Below are 21,590 nucleotides of genomic sequence, written 5' to 3' on the forward strand. Positions count from 1 at the left end.
TGATACCAAGTAAAATGACAAGAGTTTTCAGGTGATTAGCATAGGATGTTGTGTTTACTCCCTGTATTATTTTTGTAAGGAACCTTTGTGAACTTTCCACTTGCTTCATATGTCTGGTCAGGTACATAATGATGGGTCTGATGAGGGACAACTACAGTGGTATGATGATCTCTCTGGACCAAGATGTCTTGCCCTTGCTTATAAGTTGAACAACATAGAAGGATTTTTTTATTATGTTGGGCACTACCAGATGAACTTTTAGGGGTGTTTTATTGATGACACAGATACCTGGGGTGGCCAACTTCTAAAAAAGGTACTATACTGTATTTATTGGTATTACACCTTCCTGAAGGGTGTTCTCATCTGGGGGGGGATCACTGACTGCACCTAGTTTGCAATAATCTGCAAACTTGGTTAACCAGAGGCCTGTGATATTGGTTTTGACATTTGAGAAGTAGATGCCTAAGAGGAGTGGGCCTATTACAGAGCCCTGGGGGACTCTACTGGTGACCAGTCTCTTTGTGGAAGTGTCATCACTGATTCTAACTTCCTGGGTCCTATCAGTCAGCCAGATAGCTATCCAGCATGTTATAAAGGAGTTTATAGCTAGTCCCGTAAGTCTGTTGACAAAGCCTGTGCAGGGTATTGTATCAAATGCTTTAGCCAGGTCTAGGTAGGCAGAATGTACAGTACTCATTTACTATTAACATAACTGGAGTTGTACTTGTTTGGTGAGAGAGGGTATTCTATGTTAAGATTGTAAGTGTGCCCTGACAACAGTAATAAAATAAGGGAGATAATGGTATCCTCTGCCAATTATGGTCAGAGGTTTGACTCCTGTCACATAACAGTGAAGAAAAACCCAAGGAGTTTGCTGGGGAAAAAAGGTGGGCTTAGTTTGGAAGGCAACCAAGATCATAGTCTATAAGACTAGGTTAGCAGCACATCCTATAGACCAAGGGTAAAACTATTTGACTAGGGACAGTTGGTGGTGCTGGCTATTTGTCTGAAAAAATATTAACTTTGTGATAATCTATGCATGTTTCCTAGATTTGTGTGCTGTGTTGTTTTACTGTTCAGACTATACTGCTGAGGCTAGAAAACAGTGTTTTGAAATGCTTATAGACTAGATATTCAAATTAGTTTAGGTTTATAGATTAGTACTAGGCTAACTGCCCTGGCGAGCCATTTTAAGCCTAGCCAATTATCCCCTGTGAGATTCAAACCCTGTACCTTGTGTTTGTAAGGCAAACACCTTAACCATTAGGCCATCCTCCCCTGGTCAGTGGATTTTAGTGTGGGGTGGAAAAGAAGAAAAATAAAGAACTTGAAGGGTCTTGAAGGGTTACTCCTCAGCTGAGGGAGATGGCAGATGCCTTTAATGAACTACTGACAAAGTGATATACATTGCTGAAGGCTGTAGGACAAATCAGTGATCCTGATGTGCACAGATGTATGGAAGAAGTAACATTTGCTCCATCTTGGGAAATGTGGTGAACTAAATTCTGCAACAGATAGTTCTTGAATGCAAACTACCTAGCAAATGAACACAAACGTGGATGCACACACAGTGAAAATGTTGTCATTCTAACCAGATTCCCTACTTAAAAATAGTTACCACTAAAGCTGACATGGGGGCCCAGTGAAATTGGTACACTTAAAGAGGTGCCTCAAGGTTCAGTCCTAAGCCCCTTGTACTTCTCCTTATTCATCAAAGACCTACTTCGCGATATTCCCTTACTAAACATTATTTGGTATACCTATGACATTCTACTACCTTCAAGCTAATAAATGTCTTTCAGCCTGCAATCTCAACAGTAACTGAAAAAAACTCAGGATATTCTGATCTTGCAAACTTCCTGAATTAGCAATAACTACTGAAAAACCAAATTGACATCATACCCACAATAAGTAAATATAAATCCTTACCCTTGACTGTTCTCTTAACTTCTCTTCTCAACTAAAAGTATGCTACAGTATTTCCTATCTTTTTCTCCTACGGTTAAAAATGTTCTTCTACATAAGCTGGAATATGGTCTACCTTTTCTGACCCTCCATTCATCGTATAACACAAAGAGACTCCAGATCACTGAAAAACAAAATCTGCAGAACTGTCATTCTTTCAGACTCTCACTCTCACCATTGCCTTCCCCTACAGAAACTAAAGTCGATCCCTGTGACTGAAAGATCCAACCTATTTACTTAGCTCATTGATACTTAAATTAATTACATGAAGAATATCTGCCCCGTTAAAAGACTTTAACCCATCAGAGAATGAACATATTCCCTAAGAAACTCCCAGTGATAGCATATCATTGAGCAGACCATCCTTTAAAACAGCTGTAGGTGAAACAGACTTTTCTCCATGTGGAATAGTCTCATTCCTGATTAAAGACATAAAGCAACCCTCAAGGACTTCAGAAGAGCTCTTTCAGACAACTCCAGAATGAATATGCATGTAAATGCTTTATCGATAAAAGCTAATATCTAATCAGATGTTGTCAGTCTTCACGTAATTCTTGACTGTGTGCTCAGTTCTGAGCCGTGGAACTGACTCAGCCATTTATTTCAGCTCACGCCTTCTAAACTCTCGAGATAGGCATTTAGCCACAATGCTCCTCTCAAAATTACCTCAGATCTCATTTGCCACTTTGTATGTCAGACGCGTATTACCGCTCTCGAGTTTTGGCTAGTAAAACAAGTAAGTTTTTCCTTTTAAATATCCTTAATATCCTCTTAGTCCTCATATTCTACTCAGTCTATATTTCTTGTACCTGCTCCTCTTGTTATTCCCTTTTGTGTGAGTGTGTTTGTGTCTTTCACTTTGTCTACTACCGTTGGTAGTCCTTCTGTTGATACCATTGTTGGTATTTCTTTTTACCTTTAAGGTAATTATTTACATCATTGTTGGTATTTCTTCCTTTCCTAAAAAAGACATTTTTATCTATTCTTCCTGTCACAGTGTGTGTGTAGTTATACCTGGGAATAATTATGTCTGAGAAACTGGATTCCCTGGCCAACAGTCTTCAAAGGGCACCTCAGGATTCAAAAGGTGTCTGTAATGTCAGGGTATGATGCCCAGTTCTGACAGGCATACCCTTTGTGTTTATTGTTTAGGCAAAGTCCACCTCCAAGAAATCTGTTTGATTTGCCATGGGTTTTCTTCAAGGACACTAAAGAAATGGAAGATTAAGTTGATTCTGAAAGATCTCAAAGTCTGATTTTTGAAGAGGCTATTTCTGTGTTCAGAATGGAAGCCAGCACATCATCTTCATCATCTTCATCTTCCATCTCTAAGAAAAGACCTTCTTCGGAAATCGATCAAGGAGGTTTCAAAATTGCCTTCGGTACCTAAGAGTTCCTTGGCACCAAATGGAAAACCTGATTCGGCACCAACAAACATTTCAGAACAGACTGCTACTACTTCAGCACCCAAGGACACTTCAGTGCCAGAGCGGTCAGAGCTTATTTCTATTCCAAAGTTCAAATAATCTCCATCGATAGATCCTTTCAAGGACAGACCACCAAGCCCCTTCCTCGATGTGAGACCACCTACGTCTCCTTTGACTGCCTCAGCTCATTCAAATACGTCTCTCAGAAGCCAACATCATGAGACTGGTGGATTAGCTCCTAAAAGTGAGGGGACTGTCTTTGGTTCCTAGCCAAGCCAGCGTCATAACCAGTCCAACTATGACACCACCCGTTCCTCCTCCAGCTCCTGTTGAGATACTGGAGCCCTCGGTTCCAAACTTCTAGCGTCGACTGTCTCGGTTTTGGTAGCAACTTCGTCTCCGGTAAAAATAGCTGCCTTGAGTTCCTCCTGACTTTCAGCACCAGAGGCCTCCTGGGGTCAAGACTCCTTGGTTGGGTCCAAGGTGAATGGATTAGCTTGTTTAACTTTGGAGCCATCCATGACCCTTGGTGGTTCGGCCTTCATAGGATCGACCCAGGCTTCTGTTTTAGGGGTTGCCTCCTTAGTGCAGGGTGGGAACTCGGTTCTGAAGGAGTCTATTTTGGTTCTGGGCTCCCATCCCTCTACAGGGGGGATGGCCTTCTGAATCATGGAGAAGGCCTTGTCCATTGGGGACTCACAGTCTCTGCCATCCCTGTCGGGACAGATTTCCACATGTCCTTGTCTTGAGCTTCCATCAGTTTCTTCCCCAGGACAGAGGGCATAAAACCCCAGAAAAGACCCATGTTGGTGGTTTCCTATTCCAACACTTCCCTGGATCATCCCCAGAGGAAAAACCTGTGACGAAAAAGTGAAATTTGACTCCCTGGAGGAGTCTTTCACTGAAGATACTGACTTTGATGAAGGGGAAGGTTCCCCCAGGTCATCCCCTGATGATGCTTCCTTTGGGAACATTCTGGAAATCCTGAAACAGAGGGGTGGCTGGTCTGCCCTCCAACCTTCTTCAGAGGAGATGGTATACCTGGAGGCTTTTTGTGCCCAAATCTCTACTTCTTGGATCTCTCCACCCACTGATGATCTCATTAAACTGATTGCTCAGTGGGCATGGAAGATGTCTGACTCCATCGAACGGATCCACAAGAGACCTGATCAGATCCTTTCAGCCCTAAGGAAGAGCAGCACTAGTCAAAAGCCATACTCGTTGACACCTTAGTGATAGCGGCAGCCACAAAAAAGGAACTTGCTGAGGAAAGTCCGACTATCCATCCTCCTAACAAGGAGTCTAGTACTTTGGATAGGTTTGGGAAATGCATTTACGCTTCATCGACCTTTGCTGTCAGGTCCCTGAATTACATGGCACATTTCACAAGGTTGCAGAGGGATCTGATCAAAGAGCTCTTGGATACCCTCTCATGAGCAGTAGCTGAAGAGGTATGGGACAAAGTTGCCTCTCAGTTCGCAACCCTTGAAGCGATTTCTAACTCATCCATGAGGCTGATTACCCATGCAGCTGAAGGGACGACAAGAACAGCAGGTTCAGGCATAGCCATTAGAAGACATTCCTGGATGCGCTTGTGTGACTTTGCGGAGCTATTTAAAGTGTCATTCATCAATGCTCCATTTGATGGAAAATCCCTTTTTGGCCCCAAAGTTAAAGACACTCTAGCCATATGTGAAAAAGATGGGAAGACTCTCTCTGCAAGCATACATTTCTCCACTCCTCAGTGACCTTACTCTAGGAGCCAGAGAAGTGGGAGAATATGGTTTAGAAAATCCCAAGAGCCTTTCCAGGATTCACATGCCAAAGACTTTCCCCGGGGCAGAGGGGGAAGTAATGGAAGACACCACCCCAGAGGCAGAAGTATCCCACAGAACCAGGGGTCCAGAGATTCTTGCTCTGGTACATCCTATCAGCACCCCTGAAGGGAAGCCCAATTGCCCTTCTCTGGAGGCAGTCAGTGGACGACTATCCCTGCACCTGCCTGGTAACTGATAACTTTGGTCAAATGGATGCAGGAAATAATATCCATAGGTTCGTACTAGGCTATCTGCCCTAGGGCATTTATAAGCCTAGCCAGAGTGTGTGTGGCTTTCACCACCCCTTAGGATGAGAATACTATGCCCTTTTAGGGTTTAGTTTACTATGCCTCTGTCTAGTAGTGACACAGAGATGACCCCCGGGGTAAACCTATGATCTCCCATCCACTCGTCAAGATTTCTCTTGAATAGTGTCAGTGGGGGGCTCTGCCTAACATAGACTGGGATTCTGTTCCAGAGTGTAGGGAGCCTCTGGGTTATGAATCTGTCCCTCCAGCACATCCTATTTATTTCTGTGTTGAGGTTTAAGTCTCTTGCTCTCATGGCTCTGATGGATTTGGATTTTCTGAGGTGAAGCATGTCCATTAATTCCGGATTGGACATGGCCTTGTACGTCAGGCACAGATCACCTCTGAGTAGGCGGTATGCGACTGAATAGAGCTGGAGTTTTTTCAGTCGGGCAGCATATGACATATGTTTAAGACCCTTTATCCTCTTGGTGAGGAACTTTTGGGGTCTTTCCAACTGCTGCAGGTGTCGGGTAAGATACATCCCAAATGGGGCACTGTACTCAATCATTGGCTTGATAAGAGAAGAGTACAGGGGCACAATGACCTCTCTTGATCTAGATGTGAAACCCTTCATGATAAGGTGGGCAATATAGAAAGTCTTCCTAACCACTTTAGCAATGTGAGTGTCAAATGAGAGGTTACTGTCAACCTGGGTCCCTAGGTCCCTGATTACCTCTTCCTTACTTAATGGATTACCACCTATGTGGTAATTTGTGGGTACCTTGTTTTTCCCAAAGGGTATGACTATACATTTTTTGGCGTTCAGCTTAAGGCCATGGCTCTGGCACCAATTATCCGTTTCTATGAGGCCTCTCTGAAGGATGAGGTTACAAAATCCCACTACATACATCCAAAACCCCAAAAAAGATTCCCAGATGTTCCACCCAATCACAGGTAAGGAGCAATCATAGAAATTCAAAAGCTGCTCAACAAAAGTCTCATCCAAAAAGTCCCACCAGACCAAATAGGATCCGGGTTTTACGCAAGGTTCTTTTTAGTGCCCAAAAAAAAACAAGGGACTGGAGTCCCACCTTGGATCTCAGCCAGTTCAACAAGGCAGTTTAGCAAAACAAATTCCGGATGGTCTTTGGTCATCGATACTTCCATTCTTGGAAAAAGATGATTGGAAGTGCTCTACAGACCTCCAGGATGAGTATTACTACATAAAAATGAACAAATGCTCCAGGAGGTTCTTGCACTTCCAGATGGGAGCCAGTCATTTCCAGTTCAGAGCACTGCCCTTTGGACTCATCACAGCCCCCAGGGTGTTCACCAAATGCATGGCAGTAGTTGCAGCTCATCTCAGACAGCAGGGATTTTGAGTTTCTACATACCTCAATAACTGACCCTTCACTGCTACTGCCAGGCATCAGTTAGAACAGACAAGAGCTAACACTCTGCATCTCTAGACATCACAATAAATTATGAAAAGCAAAATTTACAGCCTTCTCAACAATTAGAATTCATCAGAGCCCAGTTGGACACTGTTACAGGAATTGCTTCACTTCCACAAGAAAGACTAAAGAGGATCAGATTTCAGGTCAGTCAAATTATCCAAAGCAAAAAAGTTCCAGCCAGATTAGTCCTACAGGCATTAGTCTTGATGGCAGCTTCAATCACTCTTGGCCCCTTAGCAAGATATTACATGTGAATCTTACAGTGGCTACATGTCTCCCAGTGGTCTCTGATCTATCAACCAATGTCTTACCTAATCGTGATTACCAATCACTGCAAACAGATTCTTTCATGCTGGCTCCATTCCAATGAGAGTCCCTCAGGCCGACCATTCATTCTTCTGCAACCCCAAGCCATAATGACCATGGATGCTTCCCAGATAGGGTGGGGGGCAATATCTGGGAAGGACAGTCCAAGGCACATGGTCCCAACTGGAGGCCAACTTGCACATCAATGTTCTGGAGACAAGGGCAGTGCTGTTCATGTTGCAAGCATTCCAGGATGTCCTTCCTCTGAGAACAGTAGCAATTCAAATGGACAACATGTCGGGTAGTTTGGTATATCAACAAGCAAGGGGGAAGCAAATCTTAACCATTATGTCGAGAAGCCCTCAGAGTCTGGCAATGGGTGATTTCTTCCAACTGCTTTCTCACAGCAATGCACATTCCAGGAAGCTCCAATGTGATAGCAGACAAGCTGAGCAGAACCATTCTCATGCCTCACAAGTGGTCGCTCAGCCCTGTGGTGGCAAAACAGATATTTTGTCACTGGGGCCAACCTTGCTGCGATCTTTTTGCATCCCCTCTGAACAAGTGCAGCAGTTACTTTGCCCTAATTCCCCCTCTGGGGAAATCACCCAGAGACACTCTTCTCCACAACTGCCCCCGTGGTCTTCTGTACGCCTCCCCCCCACTCCTTTGATATCCCACTTCCTAAAGAAAGCCAGGAGGTTGGAGAACTCAATAATCCTCATTGCGCCCTTCTGGCCTCGACAAGTTTGGTTTCCCTTCCTTTGGCTTCATTTTCTTCGGGAACCATGGATACTGGACCCAGTTCCAGATCTGCTGTCCCATGCAAAGAGCTTGGTTCATGTGAACCTTCATCATTTCAGCTCGCAGTGTGGCTTCTCCAATTACCATGATTGCTAGGCATCCTTCCCTTTCTTCCCCTGTCCATCAGATCACTGTAGCCCATCACAAACCTTCAACTAGGAAACTATATCAAAGCAAATGGGAAAATTTGCAAAATGGGTCCTTATAAATGAACTTGATCCTTATACATCCCCAGTCAATAAAGGTTTGGATTTTTTAGCTAACCTTTATCAATCTAGTTCCTCTACATCAACAATTAAAGTTCAGCTTGCAACTATCTTGAACTTTCACATGGGGTTTGATGGGTCTTCCCTTATGTCACACAAACTCTGTAAAGCCTTTTTAAAGGGAGCCTTAATGTTAAGACCTCCAATTAAAGAACCCATTCCTCCTTGGGATCCAATACTAGTCCTTCAGTCCCTTATTTTGCCTCCTTTTGAGCCATCAGCTACTTGTGACAAAGTTTTTGGCTTGGAAAATATTATTCTCAGTGGCTATTACATCAGCCAGAAGAGTATCTGAATTTCAGGCCTTGTCTTGCAAACCACTCTACATAGTATTTCACAAAGACAGGGTTTCTCTTAGGACCAATCCATCTTTTCTAACAAAGGTAGTTTCTGAATCTAATATCACTTCAGCTACCGGTCTTTTTCCCTAATTTTTCCAATAAATGGAGCACTCTCTTCATTTATTAGTCGTCTACAGAAAGATACATTTTTATCTTCACAGAACAAAAGATTTCAGAAAATCTGACCAATTGTTTGTTGCCTTTTCCCCTCTTTCTTTAGGTAATCCAGTTTCAAAGGTTACCTTGATGAAATGGCTTAGAGACTGTATTACATTTATTTGTCAGTCGAAAGGGCACCACCTTTCATGCTCAGTAAAGGCCCATTCAACTACAGCGGTTGCAACTTGTGCAGGTTTTCATGCCAGAGATGAGATTTGTGCAGCAGCCACTTGGGCTTCTCCTCAAACTGGATCATGTCTCTAAGGACGGGCATCATTCGGTTCGATGATCCTAAGGATTAGTCTTCCGTGAGACCTCCCAAGATTTACATAGCTGAGGACTCTGTCCCACAGTCAAGGATTATGTGAAGATTGACAACATCAGATAAAGAAGTTATGTCTTACCATAACGTTCCATCTGTGTTGTCGATCTTCACTAATCCTTGACATCCCCTCCTTCCTTCCCCCAGCCTAAGACCCTTAGTGGATTGAATTTTCCCAGGACTGGCTTCATATTAGAGACACATATCTGGTCTCTTCTTCTTATTTGCTATTTGTCTGCCACTAATTTAGGCAAACTCGATCTGAGGTAATTTTGAGAGGAGCATTATGGGTAAAAGCCTAGCTCGAGTGTGTGGAAGTTGTGAGTTGAACGGCCGAGTTGGTTCCAAGGGTCGGAACCGAGGATTAGTGAAGACTGACAACACAAATGGAACATTATGATAAGACATAACTTCTTTTTTCTGTCTGCCCACCCACTTCATTCTGCACAGTTCAGCTATGGCTCCTATATGTCATTGCTTTTAACATTAAGTATTGGAACAACTCCATGTAATTACTTGTACATAATGTAATACAACTATTACATCATGTACAGAGTTTAGGAGTATCAGAACTCCTAGTTTTCTAATACTGATACATTCTCTGCTTCTATGTTTGCCCTTCTGAACCTGGGTCAAGGCTGAAGAGGGTCTTATGGCCACTCCACCTAAATATCTGAATTTCATTAACCCTTTAATGTACCATTCTTTTATAAACTGCTGCCTAACTGCTGACTGTTTTTGTCACTACTTCTGCAAAGCTATGTAGCTGTGGATTAATGCATACTCACTGACAATGGTAGATTATAATAGACAGAAATAATCTACGAGTCAGAAACAGCGGCTATATTAGATGGATTTTTGAATGTGTTACTTGCAGGTGCTTGCAATTCCCTCGCAAAACTGCAAACCTTTCTTCTTCAAAATACGGTATGAGTGGAAAATAAATGCAGTAAATTCTGAAACCCATTGTAATACCATTAAAGCATTTTTGCAGGAGTGGGTAAAGCATTTTTGTAGGGAAGACTTTGTCCCCCTCCCGCGTTACTTTGCAGTATGGTCGACTGCACTCCCATCTCTTTTGCTTACATATATTAGCTCCAAGACTATGTTACCACAGTAGAGGGGAAATACTCTGAGGTACTGCAAACTCAGACGTGGTACATATTTCCCACATTTGCACTTTTCGTGCTGCTATTCCAAGCACCACAGTCATGGTACTCAGAATTTCAAGAGGAACCTGGTACCCTCTCCCACTTGCATTTTCAATCAAAGTTGTCAGGTTTTCTTGTAATTCACAGCTGTGCTAGTCACTCAGCTATTAACAATTTACAGGGACAGTGTCTGTTTCCATGGACAATGTGACATGTAAGATGAAGCAAAGACTTCCAAAGTGCTTAATATGAGATTTCAAGGCATGTCAACAGAATGCTGGAAACCACAAAACATGAAGCAGATGGATAATGGAAAGTTAAATTGTACTTCGCTTACATGTGAACAATACTAGATGGATTGCTGGGATGGAGAAGTCTAAGAAACTGAGAAAAAAACTGACATTTTTCATATTGTTGTTCTTTAAATCACACAGTATATTAAACAGGCTCTACTGATAAATGAGTTATTCAAGATAAAAATGTAATTATACTTCAAGTTATACCATCTCAGTTACTGACACTGGTATTACCCCTTGAAATATTATGTAGTCTTAAAAATCAATACATTACTTGCCAGATACAAACCATTACAGGCACTTGATGTTAAGCTAAAGTTGAACATCATGTGATTTTTAGGCAGTAAGATGCATGAGACATATGCAAACTGAAAACAACATAACCGACACTGGCATTAGTATTTACAAAATGCAGTTTACTCCATGTCTGTATTATGAAAACTTACATAGATTCCAGTTTGTATACAGGCCTCAGCTCCAGTACATTCAATAGTAATCTCTGGCATGCAGCCTAAATATTCTGTGACCTTCTTTGCAAGTTCTTGAGGCTTTTCACCCTCCACCTTCAAGATAAAGTCTGCTCCTAGTTCTCTGGCCTTCTCTAGTCGTAGAGCAGACAAATCTGTAGGAAAAGCAAAAACGAATGCAAAGCCAAATGAGGAAGAGGAACATACAAATTTACTGCAGTGGGATCCAAAATACACACAGAATATAACAGAACTCTGCAACAGTAACTCAACATAAAGAAAAATGTAATCTGAAGCAATACTGTAGCTAGAGTGGGGTGAAGGGGGCAGCCACCTTAGGCACAAAATGTTAGGGGGCTCAATTAGCTAGTCCCGATCACTCAGCATTATAATGCTAGTATTGCATTTCTGGTCTAAACTAAAGCACAGAAATGCTCTGCATATGTTAGAAATGTAGCAAGTTGGCTGCTGCAGTTTAAAAGACAACTTTTTTTTGCTCTCCAAGAAGAGCAAAGAGAAAACTGAAGTGATGTACAGCTGCATGTGTGGTGCTTGTTGTCTGCTACAGTTTAAACACTTTTTTTTGCTGTCTGAGAAGAGCAGAGAGCTTTTTGGGGGTTGGCACCAGCTGCAAAAACAGCTGAAATGACTACATTCAGTTTTTTCTCTTGAACATTTAGTGATAAATTTAAAATCTGTATTTAAGGACTAAAAAGAGTCTTAGGTTTATAGGCCCTTACTAGGCATGTGGTCTAGGGGAATGCTCAAGACCCTTGCTCATTTTCAACTGTTCCACAGCACCGTCTAGTTGAGTTGCTTGTTCAGTCACACAGTCAGCAAATGGCGGCTGAGAGAATCAAACTCTGTTACAGAAAGTAGTTTGTTAACAGCTCATAATGTTAATCCTCTGTGCTAACTACTGGATAACAGTTACAGCCAGGGATTCAGAAAAAGATAATGCATGTAGTAAGGCCTATGGTAAAAAGGATCGGTCTACATGATGCAGCATTTTCTGAATCAGAGACACCTTAGCTGACTATGAGGGCTTTCCTCATTGCAGCTAATCTGCATGTCTCTGAATTACCACAACCACTAGCGCAGATCAGCATTTTCCTCTGGTAGTTATCACTGGTGTCCCATGCACCTTGGCCCCTTACTTTTCAATATATTCACCTACAACTTTCACCACTCCATCTCCAATTCTACAGTAATCCAGTATGAAGAAGACTCAGCAATGATCTGCTCAGCTGACACCCCTTCTGACCTTCTGCAGATAACCCAGTCAGCTTTCTCAAATACTGAAACCTGGATGCAAAACAACCACCTAGCCCTTAATGCCAATAAAACCAAATTAATGATTTTTCCCATCTAAACACTCCCCCATTGATTAAAACTCCTTCAAGATCATAAGACAGAATAACACCCCTATTGAAATTCTCCTTCACACCAAACTGCTCGGCGTCATTATTGATGAACATCTAAAATTCGATATCCACATCCAAACTAACATAAAACCACCAAAAATTAGAACTCCTGTACAGGCATAACCGTTATCTCAACCCCTCCACCAGAAATACCCTCTCCTCCACACACCTTCTCCCCTCACCAATGTATGGCACTCCTCTGTTCTTGAATCTTCAGCTTGGCCTTCAAACTAAATTAGAAGCCTTCTACAATAAAATCTGCAAATTTGCCAGCAACTCTAGGAACTCATGGCATCACTGCATCTCCCTCCACTCACTGCAATGGCTTGAGCTTCCCAACTATCTGAACCTCCTTAAATTCACCACTGCCCATAAGCTCATATTTAACCCATCCTCCTGTCCCTCTCTCTCCACTTCTTTAATCCCCTACATTCCTAATCTCTCACTTAGCTCAGAAAATGAGAACCTGCTACAAACCTTTACGGCCTCCTGGACACTCTCTGCTATCCTGCTCCTTAGCTAAACTATGGAACTCTCTTCTTCCCTCCCTGAGGAATACTCATAACCACTCTAACTTTAAATCCCACTTCCATTCCCACCAAGTTTTAAAGTGGGAATGCCCTTGCTCCTTCCCCACATAAGACCCTCATATCAAAACCCACCTTCTAACTCTGTGCATCATCTCTGCACTCACATCATTTGCCCTCCTACTCCTCCTTAACCTCAAATTTTAATAGTTTATTTCCAAAAATGTTCTCAACCTCAATAGTAATTCACTGTTAATGACCCTTAGACTGTTCTGTTGCTATATTTTTACTACTATTATTGTGGAATATAAAATTTCAATTGTAATTCACTGTTAATGACTCAGACTGTACAGTTGCTAGATTTTATTATTATTATTATAGAATGTAGATTTTTTTTACTGTAGAATGCTGCATAAAGCTGTATGACTTCTTTGCTTTGTATGTATATATGCTAATATGTTTGTCATTGTTACTGGAGCTTTTCTCCTCATGCCTCCCATGAAAACGGGCTCTTTTTAGGCCCAGTGGACTTCCCTGGTCATCAAACTGAAATAAATAAACAAACTAAATAAAATAAATTGGCACAAGCATCCAATTCACTTAAACACACGCACACAGACACACACAGACACACGCGCACACACCATATCTTTTACCTGTCTCTTCTTGTTTATTTGTACCTGCCCTCAAACTATGGATCTTTACAGGCAGTAGGTAATAAAAGATGTTAGAGTTTCATTATTCTTATTGTTTGTAATGCAGACATTTTGCTCTGTTAGCTTTTTGACTGAGTCCATATAATACTGTAAATATTCTCCCTGGTGTCATCTAACATTTCTCAAGACTTTGCAATGAATGTTCCCTCCACATGGGCACTATCCTGTTGCCTCTTGCATCCTCTCATAAAAGTCATGGAGTTTTTCAATTCTTGAATCATGCCAGATATTAGAGTTCTATACTTCTTATTGTATAAAATAACCCTGACTACATTGGCCAATTAGTTAGCACTGTGAGTTAATGTATCTGCTTTTTGAATCAATAATGTTCAAGCATTGTTACTCCATTGTGCTTTACATTTTTGTTCTTAAATATAAAAAAAAAAATATTGCCAACTATCCCTTGTATCTAATGGTGACCCAGAGGACTAATACCTTATGTGTGAGTTGAGAAGGTGCAAGGTTTGAATCTATTTTTATGCCTTTAGGGCACACTGTATAGATTATCTCTTGTGCCTAATGTTTTCGCCAAACCATACCATCTTTTTTTCCAAAGTGCTTTTAATGCATGATGTTTAAATGTTCTCCCTGATGTTTAATGTTCCCAACCCTGTGTTGATAAGGCTCCATAGTGAAGAGTCATCTCTGGTGGCTAAGACATGCTATTGTCTTGGGATGCTAAGGTGGGGGTGGGGTGTAAAATAGCATTGATTATATTATATTATATTATATGTAGAATTAAAATAATTATTGTTATTTTTACAGGGGGTGGTGGATGTTTAGTACAGTTAGGGATTCCCCAGACATGTGCCAGGACTAATGTGCTTACCAAAATAAACATCTGTGTCAGCTCCCAGCTAACAAGCAACCACAACTCTCCCTCCTAATGTGCATTGTCTCCAACTATGAGGGCAGTCACTAAGCAAGCTTAAAGAGCAAAGAGTACCTGGACTGCGTTTAAGCAAGACTGCAGCCTGCATTAACACCTCTGTATGTTACTGTTTTTTACATAACTGCTACAAATAATCTTAAGACTGCTACAATAATTTTATAGGTATTTAACCTGTTGCTTTACTGACCAGTATAGGTATGTGCACGTGACTAGGGATGTAGTCAGCACCAACCTCATAAATCTGCCTTTTCCAAATATAATCTGCCTGTTAGTTACCCTCCCATTAATAGTGCATCATCCCCCCACACGAACACTATCTCACTAGTTTGCCTATTTATGCAGCTAACAAATACTTTCCTTGAGGCATAGAAAGAATCTACCTCCAATCAATAATGAACTTAACCTATAAAGATTAGATAATACTGCCTATAAAATTTCCAGTTAATAGTGTCTTTTTCAAATGTAATCAGCCTGTCACCCACCCATTAGAACAGTGCATCACTCCCTCCCCCACACTATCTCTCTACATTCTCTATTATGCAGCTGTAAAGGAAATTCCTTTAACAATATTGAAATTAACTTATAAATGTTTATAGTAATACAAACACCACTAATAAAAGTTAAACTGAATAAAAATGATTGTCTGCAGTCAGGAAATATTCTCACTACAATACTGGCAGATGTAGCCAGCTCCGTTCATCTAACCAGTATAGGTCCCACTTATATAAGTATCTGTGCAAACCTTATTAAACCTAAAATACTCCATTCCTCCAAGGATACTATCATCAGCTGTTCCACAAAAAATAAACACATCACATAAGTCTATTACTGAGTCTGTTGCTAGCAGGTGACATTCACCTCAACCCTGGATCCTCTCAGGCACCGGTCACCGGTCACTCCAAAAATAATAACTCAATCTGGCCTAAAAACTAAACTCCTTTCCTGACAAAATAAGAAACAGTCTATTCCATATGAACCTCGGAAGCATTGTAAACAAAATTTCAGAACTACATGAATGGATAAACTATCACTTCCTTGATATATTAGCAATAACGGAATCTTGGCTAAAACCTAATGTCAGTAACACAGAAATACTTGCCTCCCCCAGCTTTAACACCCTTAAAGCAGATAGATTAAACAAAATCAAGAGGAATAGCAACAATGTGTCACAGTAGCATAAATCTGCCACTTTTCCATCTTCCATACCATCTTTCTACAATGCTGAACTGCTTCTAAGTAACCCAATACTAAACTCACATAAAACAATATGTATGTCAGCCCTTTATAACTCACATGGAGATAATAACACATTGAAGGACATCTTATCATGGCTATCCCATAATGTACACACAGAGACAAGTATACCAGGCAATGTTAACATCAACTGGTCAAGTCTCACCTCTTAGACAATGACTTTTAGTATAAACCTATACAATATCTGCCAAGGTATCACTGATCTTACCAGAATCAACCTGAAAAATGGTTGAACTATCACCCTGGACTGGTTATTAATACGTCATCCTAACAATATAAGCTGTCATGGCACCTTAGCTAGCACAGTTAGTGACTACCTGCCTATATATGCCACAAGAGTATAACATACATATAAATCTTCTTGCAACATGAACAATTTTGATCCAGAACTGTTTAACACCGCACTACAATCTCACAATGGGAGTGTTCAAAGATTCTTGCAACTAGATGATGCTGTTGTCTATTTTAAGATGATATTTATGGAACTACTTAACAGCATGGCACCCCTTAGGCTTACAGGTGTGCAAAATACCTCTGCTCCTTGGCTCACTCCTACCACCAGGAAATTAATAAGGAATAGAGATAAAGCCTGGAAGGCATGGCTCAAGAATAAAAACAGAACATCTTCAACAATATAAATGCATAAGAAATAAAGCCAGATGCCAGAACAAACTTAAAAACTACCAAAATTATAGACAATTCTGGGCCACCATATCTAAAATACTGCATTCTGGCTCAGAACAACCAAGCCCCAATCCCCACTGTTCACCAGAAGAAACAGCTAATGCTTTCAATGGTCACTTTATCTATATCATTGCTAAACTACTTTCCAGACTTAAAATAAAAAGACCTCCTTTAATAATGTGATGAAATCCCAGTCAGTCTCACCTCCTACTTCCATTAATACTGTTTCTCCTTTCAGTCAGAATCTACCATAACAATCAAGAAATGACTCAGACAAACACTACCTCCAAATGAAATGCCTGGTGATGTCCTTCCAGTATCCATTTTTATAAATAGTTACATTCAGAAATCACATACCCCAGCCATGCAGAACAAAATCTCACCTCTCTTGTGACATGGGATGATGTAACTCCATTGATACATCCAATTTTAGACCCATTGTCATTCTCTCTCGGCTTTCAAAAATCCTTGACAAATGCATTCATAACCAGTTAATGACTCTCTTACAAACAACCTCCTTAGCCCCACTCAACATGGTTTTAAACCAGGGCATAGCACTACCACAGCTCTCGTAAACTCCACCAACACCACTAATCTAACCAGAGACAAAGGCTAACTGGTTTCTGCTGTGTTTCTGGATCTGTCCAAGGCCTTCAATACTGTTTCCTAAATCTTACATCTAAAATAACTCTCTTCACTTGATCAAATACCTCCACCAACTAGTTCTCAAGCTACCTTTCTAATGAGACCCTAGTCCATTAAATAGATTACTTCCTACCCATCAAAACAGGTGGTCCCAAAGGTTCCATACTGTGGCCACTGCTTTTCAACATATTTACCAGCAACCTACACTCCACCAAATGTCAAGCATGCCTCATACAATATGCAGATGACTCCACAGTAATATGTTCTGGCAGTAACCCAGTTAATCTACTACACATCACCAAAGAATCACTTTCCTTAGTTGAAAATTGGCTCAATAACTTCCAGCTTCTACTTAGTCTGACAAAGAGGCTGGCATCATTCCTCACAAAAGCTTACACACCTCAAACAAAATTTCTCAGTAACAGCCTCTGATAACACCACTATAAAAGTTGTCCCCCATACCAGCAACTCATGACAACTGATAACCTGTAATTTGACTTACATGTGCAACAGGATATCAAAAAAACTCACCAAAAATTAGGGACACTTTACAAAACAAAAAACTACATAACTGACTCATCCAGGAAACACCTGGCATCCACACTTCCCCTTCCCACTTGGCTCCACAGTACTGTTTAACCTTCAGTCTTCCATTCAAAATAAACTAAACCAGTGCTACAGTAAAATAACAAAATCTGCCTCCAACTCAAACAGAATCCATCACTGATTATCCATAAAACAGCTCAACTGGCTTTAATTACCCATGCAACTCTCTTACACCCATCTACTCCTACACAACAAATTAAAATACAAACCAGAACAAACCAAAGCCCTGCTAGACTTATTACACACACAAACACACACACACACAATTAGATCTGAAAACAATGTTCCTCACTACCTACAAACCACACCTGTCAGCAGGAACCTCTCTCTATTCTAGCTCTGTAGCACTCTTCTGGAACTCTCTCCCTTTATCCCTTAAATATAATAGAAATGTTTACAATTTCAAGAGCAATATAAAAATATCTGTCGACACCTATACATGCACAGCCCTCAAATGGATGCATCACTACCTACTCACTATCACCATGACTTTCTCACTCTAAATTCACCTTCTATCTTTGGAGGTTGTAATTGCCTAACATCAAAAGTAGCTCTCACTTTAACGATACCATGCTACTAATGTTTTTCTACCTCTTCAGCCACCACTTTCCACTATTTATTTCCTTTCTAGTGTCCTTCCATAACATTCTCATCTCTCTAATAATAATCAACACTCTTTCTCTCCATGTCTTTAATTTGACACCCCAGTACCATAATTACCCATTCTAAGACTTAAATCTTGCCTGAGATATAACTAGGACCTGCTGGACAGACAGGTATGTATACCACAGATCATCCCTTCTCTGAAACAGGCTCCCCATCCGTGTGAAGCAGAGTTCCTCCCTAACCTAATTCAACAGTAACTTGGACAACTTGATGGGGAACAGATAATTCATCCCTGGTTTGGCACCTATATCTGTAATTGACACAGGCAGCCTGTAAAGAGTTCATCCCCAGGCCCCTGCTTACACCTGTCAATGGTACCAGAACTTGTCAGACATTTAGGATGCATGGCTAGGCTTAAAAAAGGCCCTTCTGGTTGTTAGCCTGGTAAACACATACGAACCTATGAACTCTTCATCTCATTCTAATATTCTGTCTATTTTGGCAGCAGAACAACCTATTATTTCTTATAGCCATATTTTATGAGAAAGATGGTCAACATTTTGAATAACAAAGTGTATATTAGTTTATCTGGCATAGGTTATCCACTTCTGCAAAGTGTCTTGCTACTTGCACAAAATATTTTCTTCTTGATCACAATTTATCGTAACAGTATTCTGTCAATTTATTTATTCTGTCAATTTATTTCAATCTGTTGTGGGATTTTCTCCCCTTGTATATAATTCATATAATCTATTTTAAAATGCTTTTGTGTGTGTTTTGTGGAGCCTCTCTCCCCAGTTAATTATAAAATATTTAAATTGTTGTGGGGTTTTTCTCCCCTTGTATATAATTACTCATCAACTACTTTTTTAAATGTTTTTGAATCTGTTGTGGTGTTTTTCTCCCCAGACCTCAGCTAAAAATGTGCCATTGGTTCAGTCAGGCTTTCCTGGTTAACAAAGGATAAAGAAAAAAATAAAAATAAAATACTGCCCTAGGCTTAAGCTATAAATAAGGGTATTCTGTAAGCAAGTAGGCTTGAAAAATAAGACAAAATGATGAAAGCCATGAAAAATGCTAAGTCGTCTGCTTGTTTTTCAATTAGCAAATGTTCTCTGTGCGGTCAAGAAGTCTGCAGCTGTAGGCAATTCTGCATTCTGTTCTAAGTGAATTTGATACAGAATCCTTCATTCTTTGTGGAATGCAAAAGTTAAAGGTACAACGGCAGGAGTTCAGTGAAAATAAACTTTGAAATTATGGGAAGTGAATAAGGGACACCAGCCACCTTAGCAGTTTTAATACTTTAGCCAGTACACTTCTTCTTGGGGCTAAATGTTAATGCTTTCTGAAAGCATACAAGCTGTTTTTCACATTTGAAGAAGAATGGAGGTATAAAAAGAACAGACAGCAATCTGTGTAAATGGGAACAGAAGGTGTAATATGCTCTTTAGAATAGGTAATCTTAATTTTACATTAGGTTTTACCTGTGGCTGCAGCTGTCAGTTTGAGGTAACTGTTCTTATCTGGAGAGTTAAACTTCAGTTTTTAAAGATGTACACAGGTTTTTGTGTTTATTTTATGTTAACAGTGGACGGTGTGTGTTCAGAAAATGCTTTTAGTTTTTTGTTTGAGGGTTTTCATTAAAACAAAAAGTCCTGAAAATGTGACATAGGCTCAAATGGAGATTTAAAGAAACAACTGTATAAAAGATCAGCCTGCCAAACATTAGTGTATGCATGTAAGACAAAAGCTGGAAATTCGCATTTTAAAAAAAAACATCATGTATAATAGCTGTAAACAATAGCTTTATTTTATAATGGCTACGTTATCTATATTATCCTGGAATGTAAATGGCCTTACAGTTATAGACAAAAGAATATGAAATGATACTAAAGAATGCAGACTCTAAATATCAATGCTACAGGAGACACATTTGGAAAGAGATCAGCATGTGAATTTAACAAAAAAGGATTTCAGGATGGATATTTTGCAGAATGTCAGGAAAAAATGAAAAGGGGAGTAATAATACTGATTGCAAAAAGGGCTCCAACAGTGATAAAAGAAGGGAAAAAAGACAATGGGAGATTTTTGATCGTAAGGGGCTACTGGGAAGGGAAGAGGGTTATGCTGGCATGTATTTATGTTCCACCCAAAAATATTGTTATGGTGCTTAAGAATTTTTTTTGAGAAATAATCAGCTTTCATCAGAGAATGTTACTTATAGTTGGGGACTGGAACTTGATTTTCCATAATGAGGATGTATTGGGGGGCCTAGAAGGAAACATATAGCTAAGGAGAGTAGAATTAGTAGTAGGAACTCTGACAGAATTTACATATTATTCCCCATGATATATTAACTGGCCTAGACTGGATAGAAATTATATTTCACAGAAGCATGTGCACTTAATTGAAAGCTTCAACACACATCCAATAACTATTTTAGACCACGCACCAATAAAAACTAAGATAAAAATAGAGTGTAATGAAGTAAAAGTAAGACATTGGCACTTTCCCAATTACTTGTAAAAAAAGAAAGGGATTTAATGAATGGATAGTGAAAATTATTTGACACCTGTTAGGGAAGACATAAATTTCTTCTGAAGTGATAGCTAGTAGGTGAGATAAAATAAAAATGGAATTTAAAAATAGGGTAGAAATAAAAAAGAAAGAGACATGGGTATGAAGTAATAGGAATTATTTAGAGGGTCTGACAAAGTTTAAAGTATTACCAAATAAGGGGAATCTCACAGAACAAGAAGAGGCACAATTGCAGAGTGATAAACAGAAAATAAGGGAGTATTTGAATAATATGCACGTATTTAGAAAGACTGATCTTAAGCAACTATTTTTATAACAACTCAAGAGCACAAAAACTTTTTTCACAATGACTTAAGCAACAGAAACTATAAATGGTTGTCACCAGACTTACGGGGCTGATAACAAGAAAAATAACCAGAGATCCTGTAGCGGTATTAGACATTTTATGAAAATGTATATAAAAGCAGAGAAATGTAGAAATCAGGAAAGAGCAAAAATGGAAACATTCAATGAATACTTAAGTTATGCCAAGGTTAGAGGTAGATGAAACTCAACCACTAACAGTTAAGATAGGAGAAGATAAAAACAATGGTGTATAATTAATCTGCAGGAAAGTCTCCAGGAACAGATGGTATTCCTGTGGAAGTTTAGAAGTTAGGAGGGAAGAAA

At 40.1% G+C, this 21,590-nt stretch overlaps 1 protein-coding gene across 1 annotated transcript in view; it reads right to left on the minus strand.

Annotated features, from left to right (window-relative positions):
* The window catches only part of SORD (sorbitol dehydrogenase), a 354,351-nt gene that overhangs the window by 38,461 nt on the left and 294,300 nt on the right, over positions 1–21,590 (minus strand). The window contains exon 8 of the mRNA XM_044070272.1: positions 11,009–11,184. Within this exon, the coding sequence (XP_043926207.1) occupies positions 11,009–11,184 (176 nt within the window). The remainder of the gene's footprint in view (positions 1–11,008; positions 11,185–21,590) is intronic.

The sequence above is a fragment of the Protopterus annectens genome, chromosome 4.part1 (genome assembly GCF_019279795.1).
Source record: "Protopterus annectens isolate FY-2018-M chromosome 4.part1, PAN1.0, whole genome shotgun sequence".
NCBI classification, from domain to species: Eukaryota; Metazoa; Chordata; order Ceratodontiformes; family Protopteridae; genus Protopterus; species Protopterus annectens.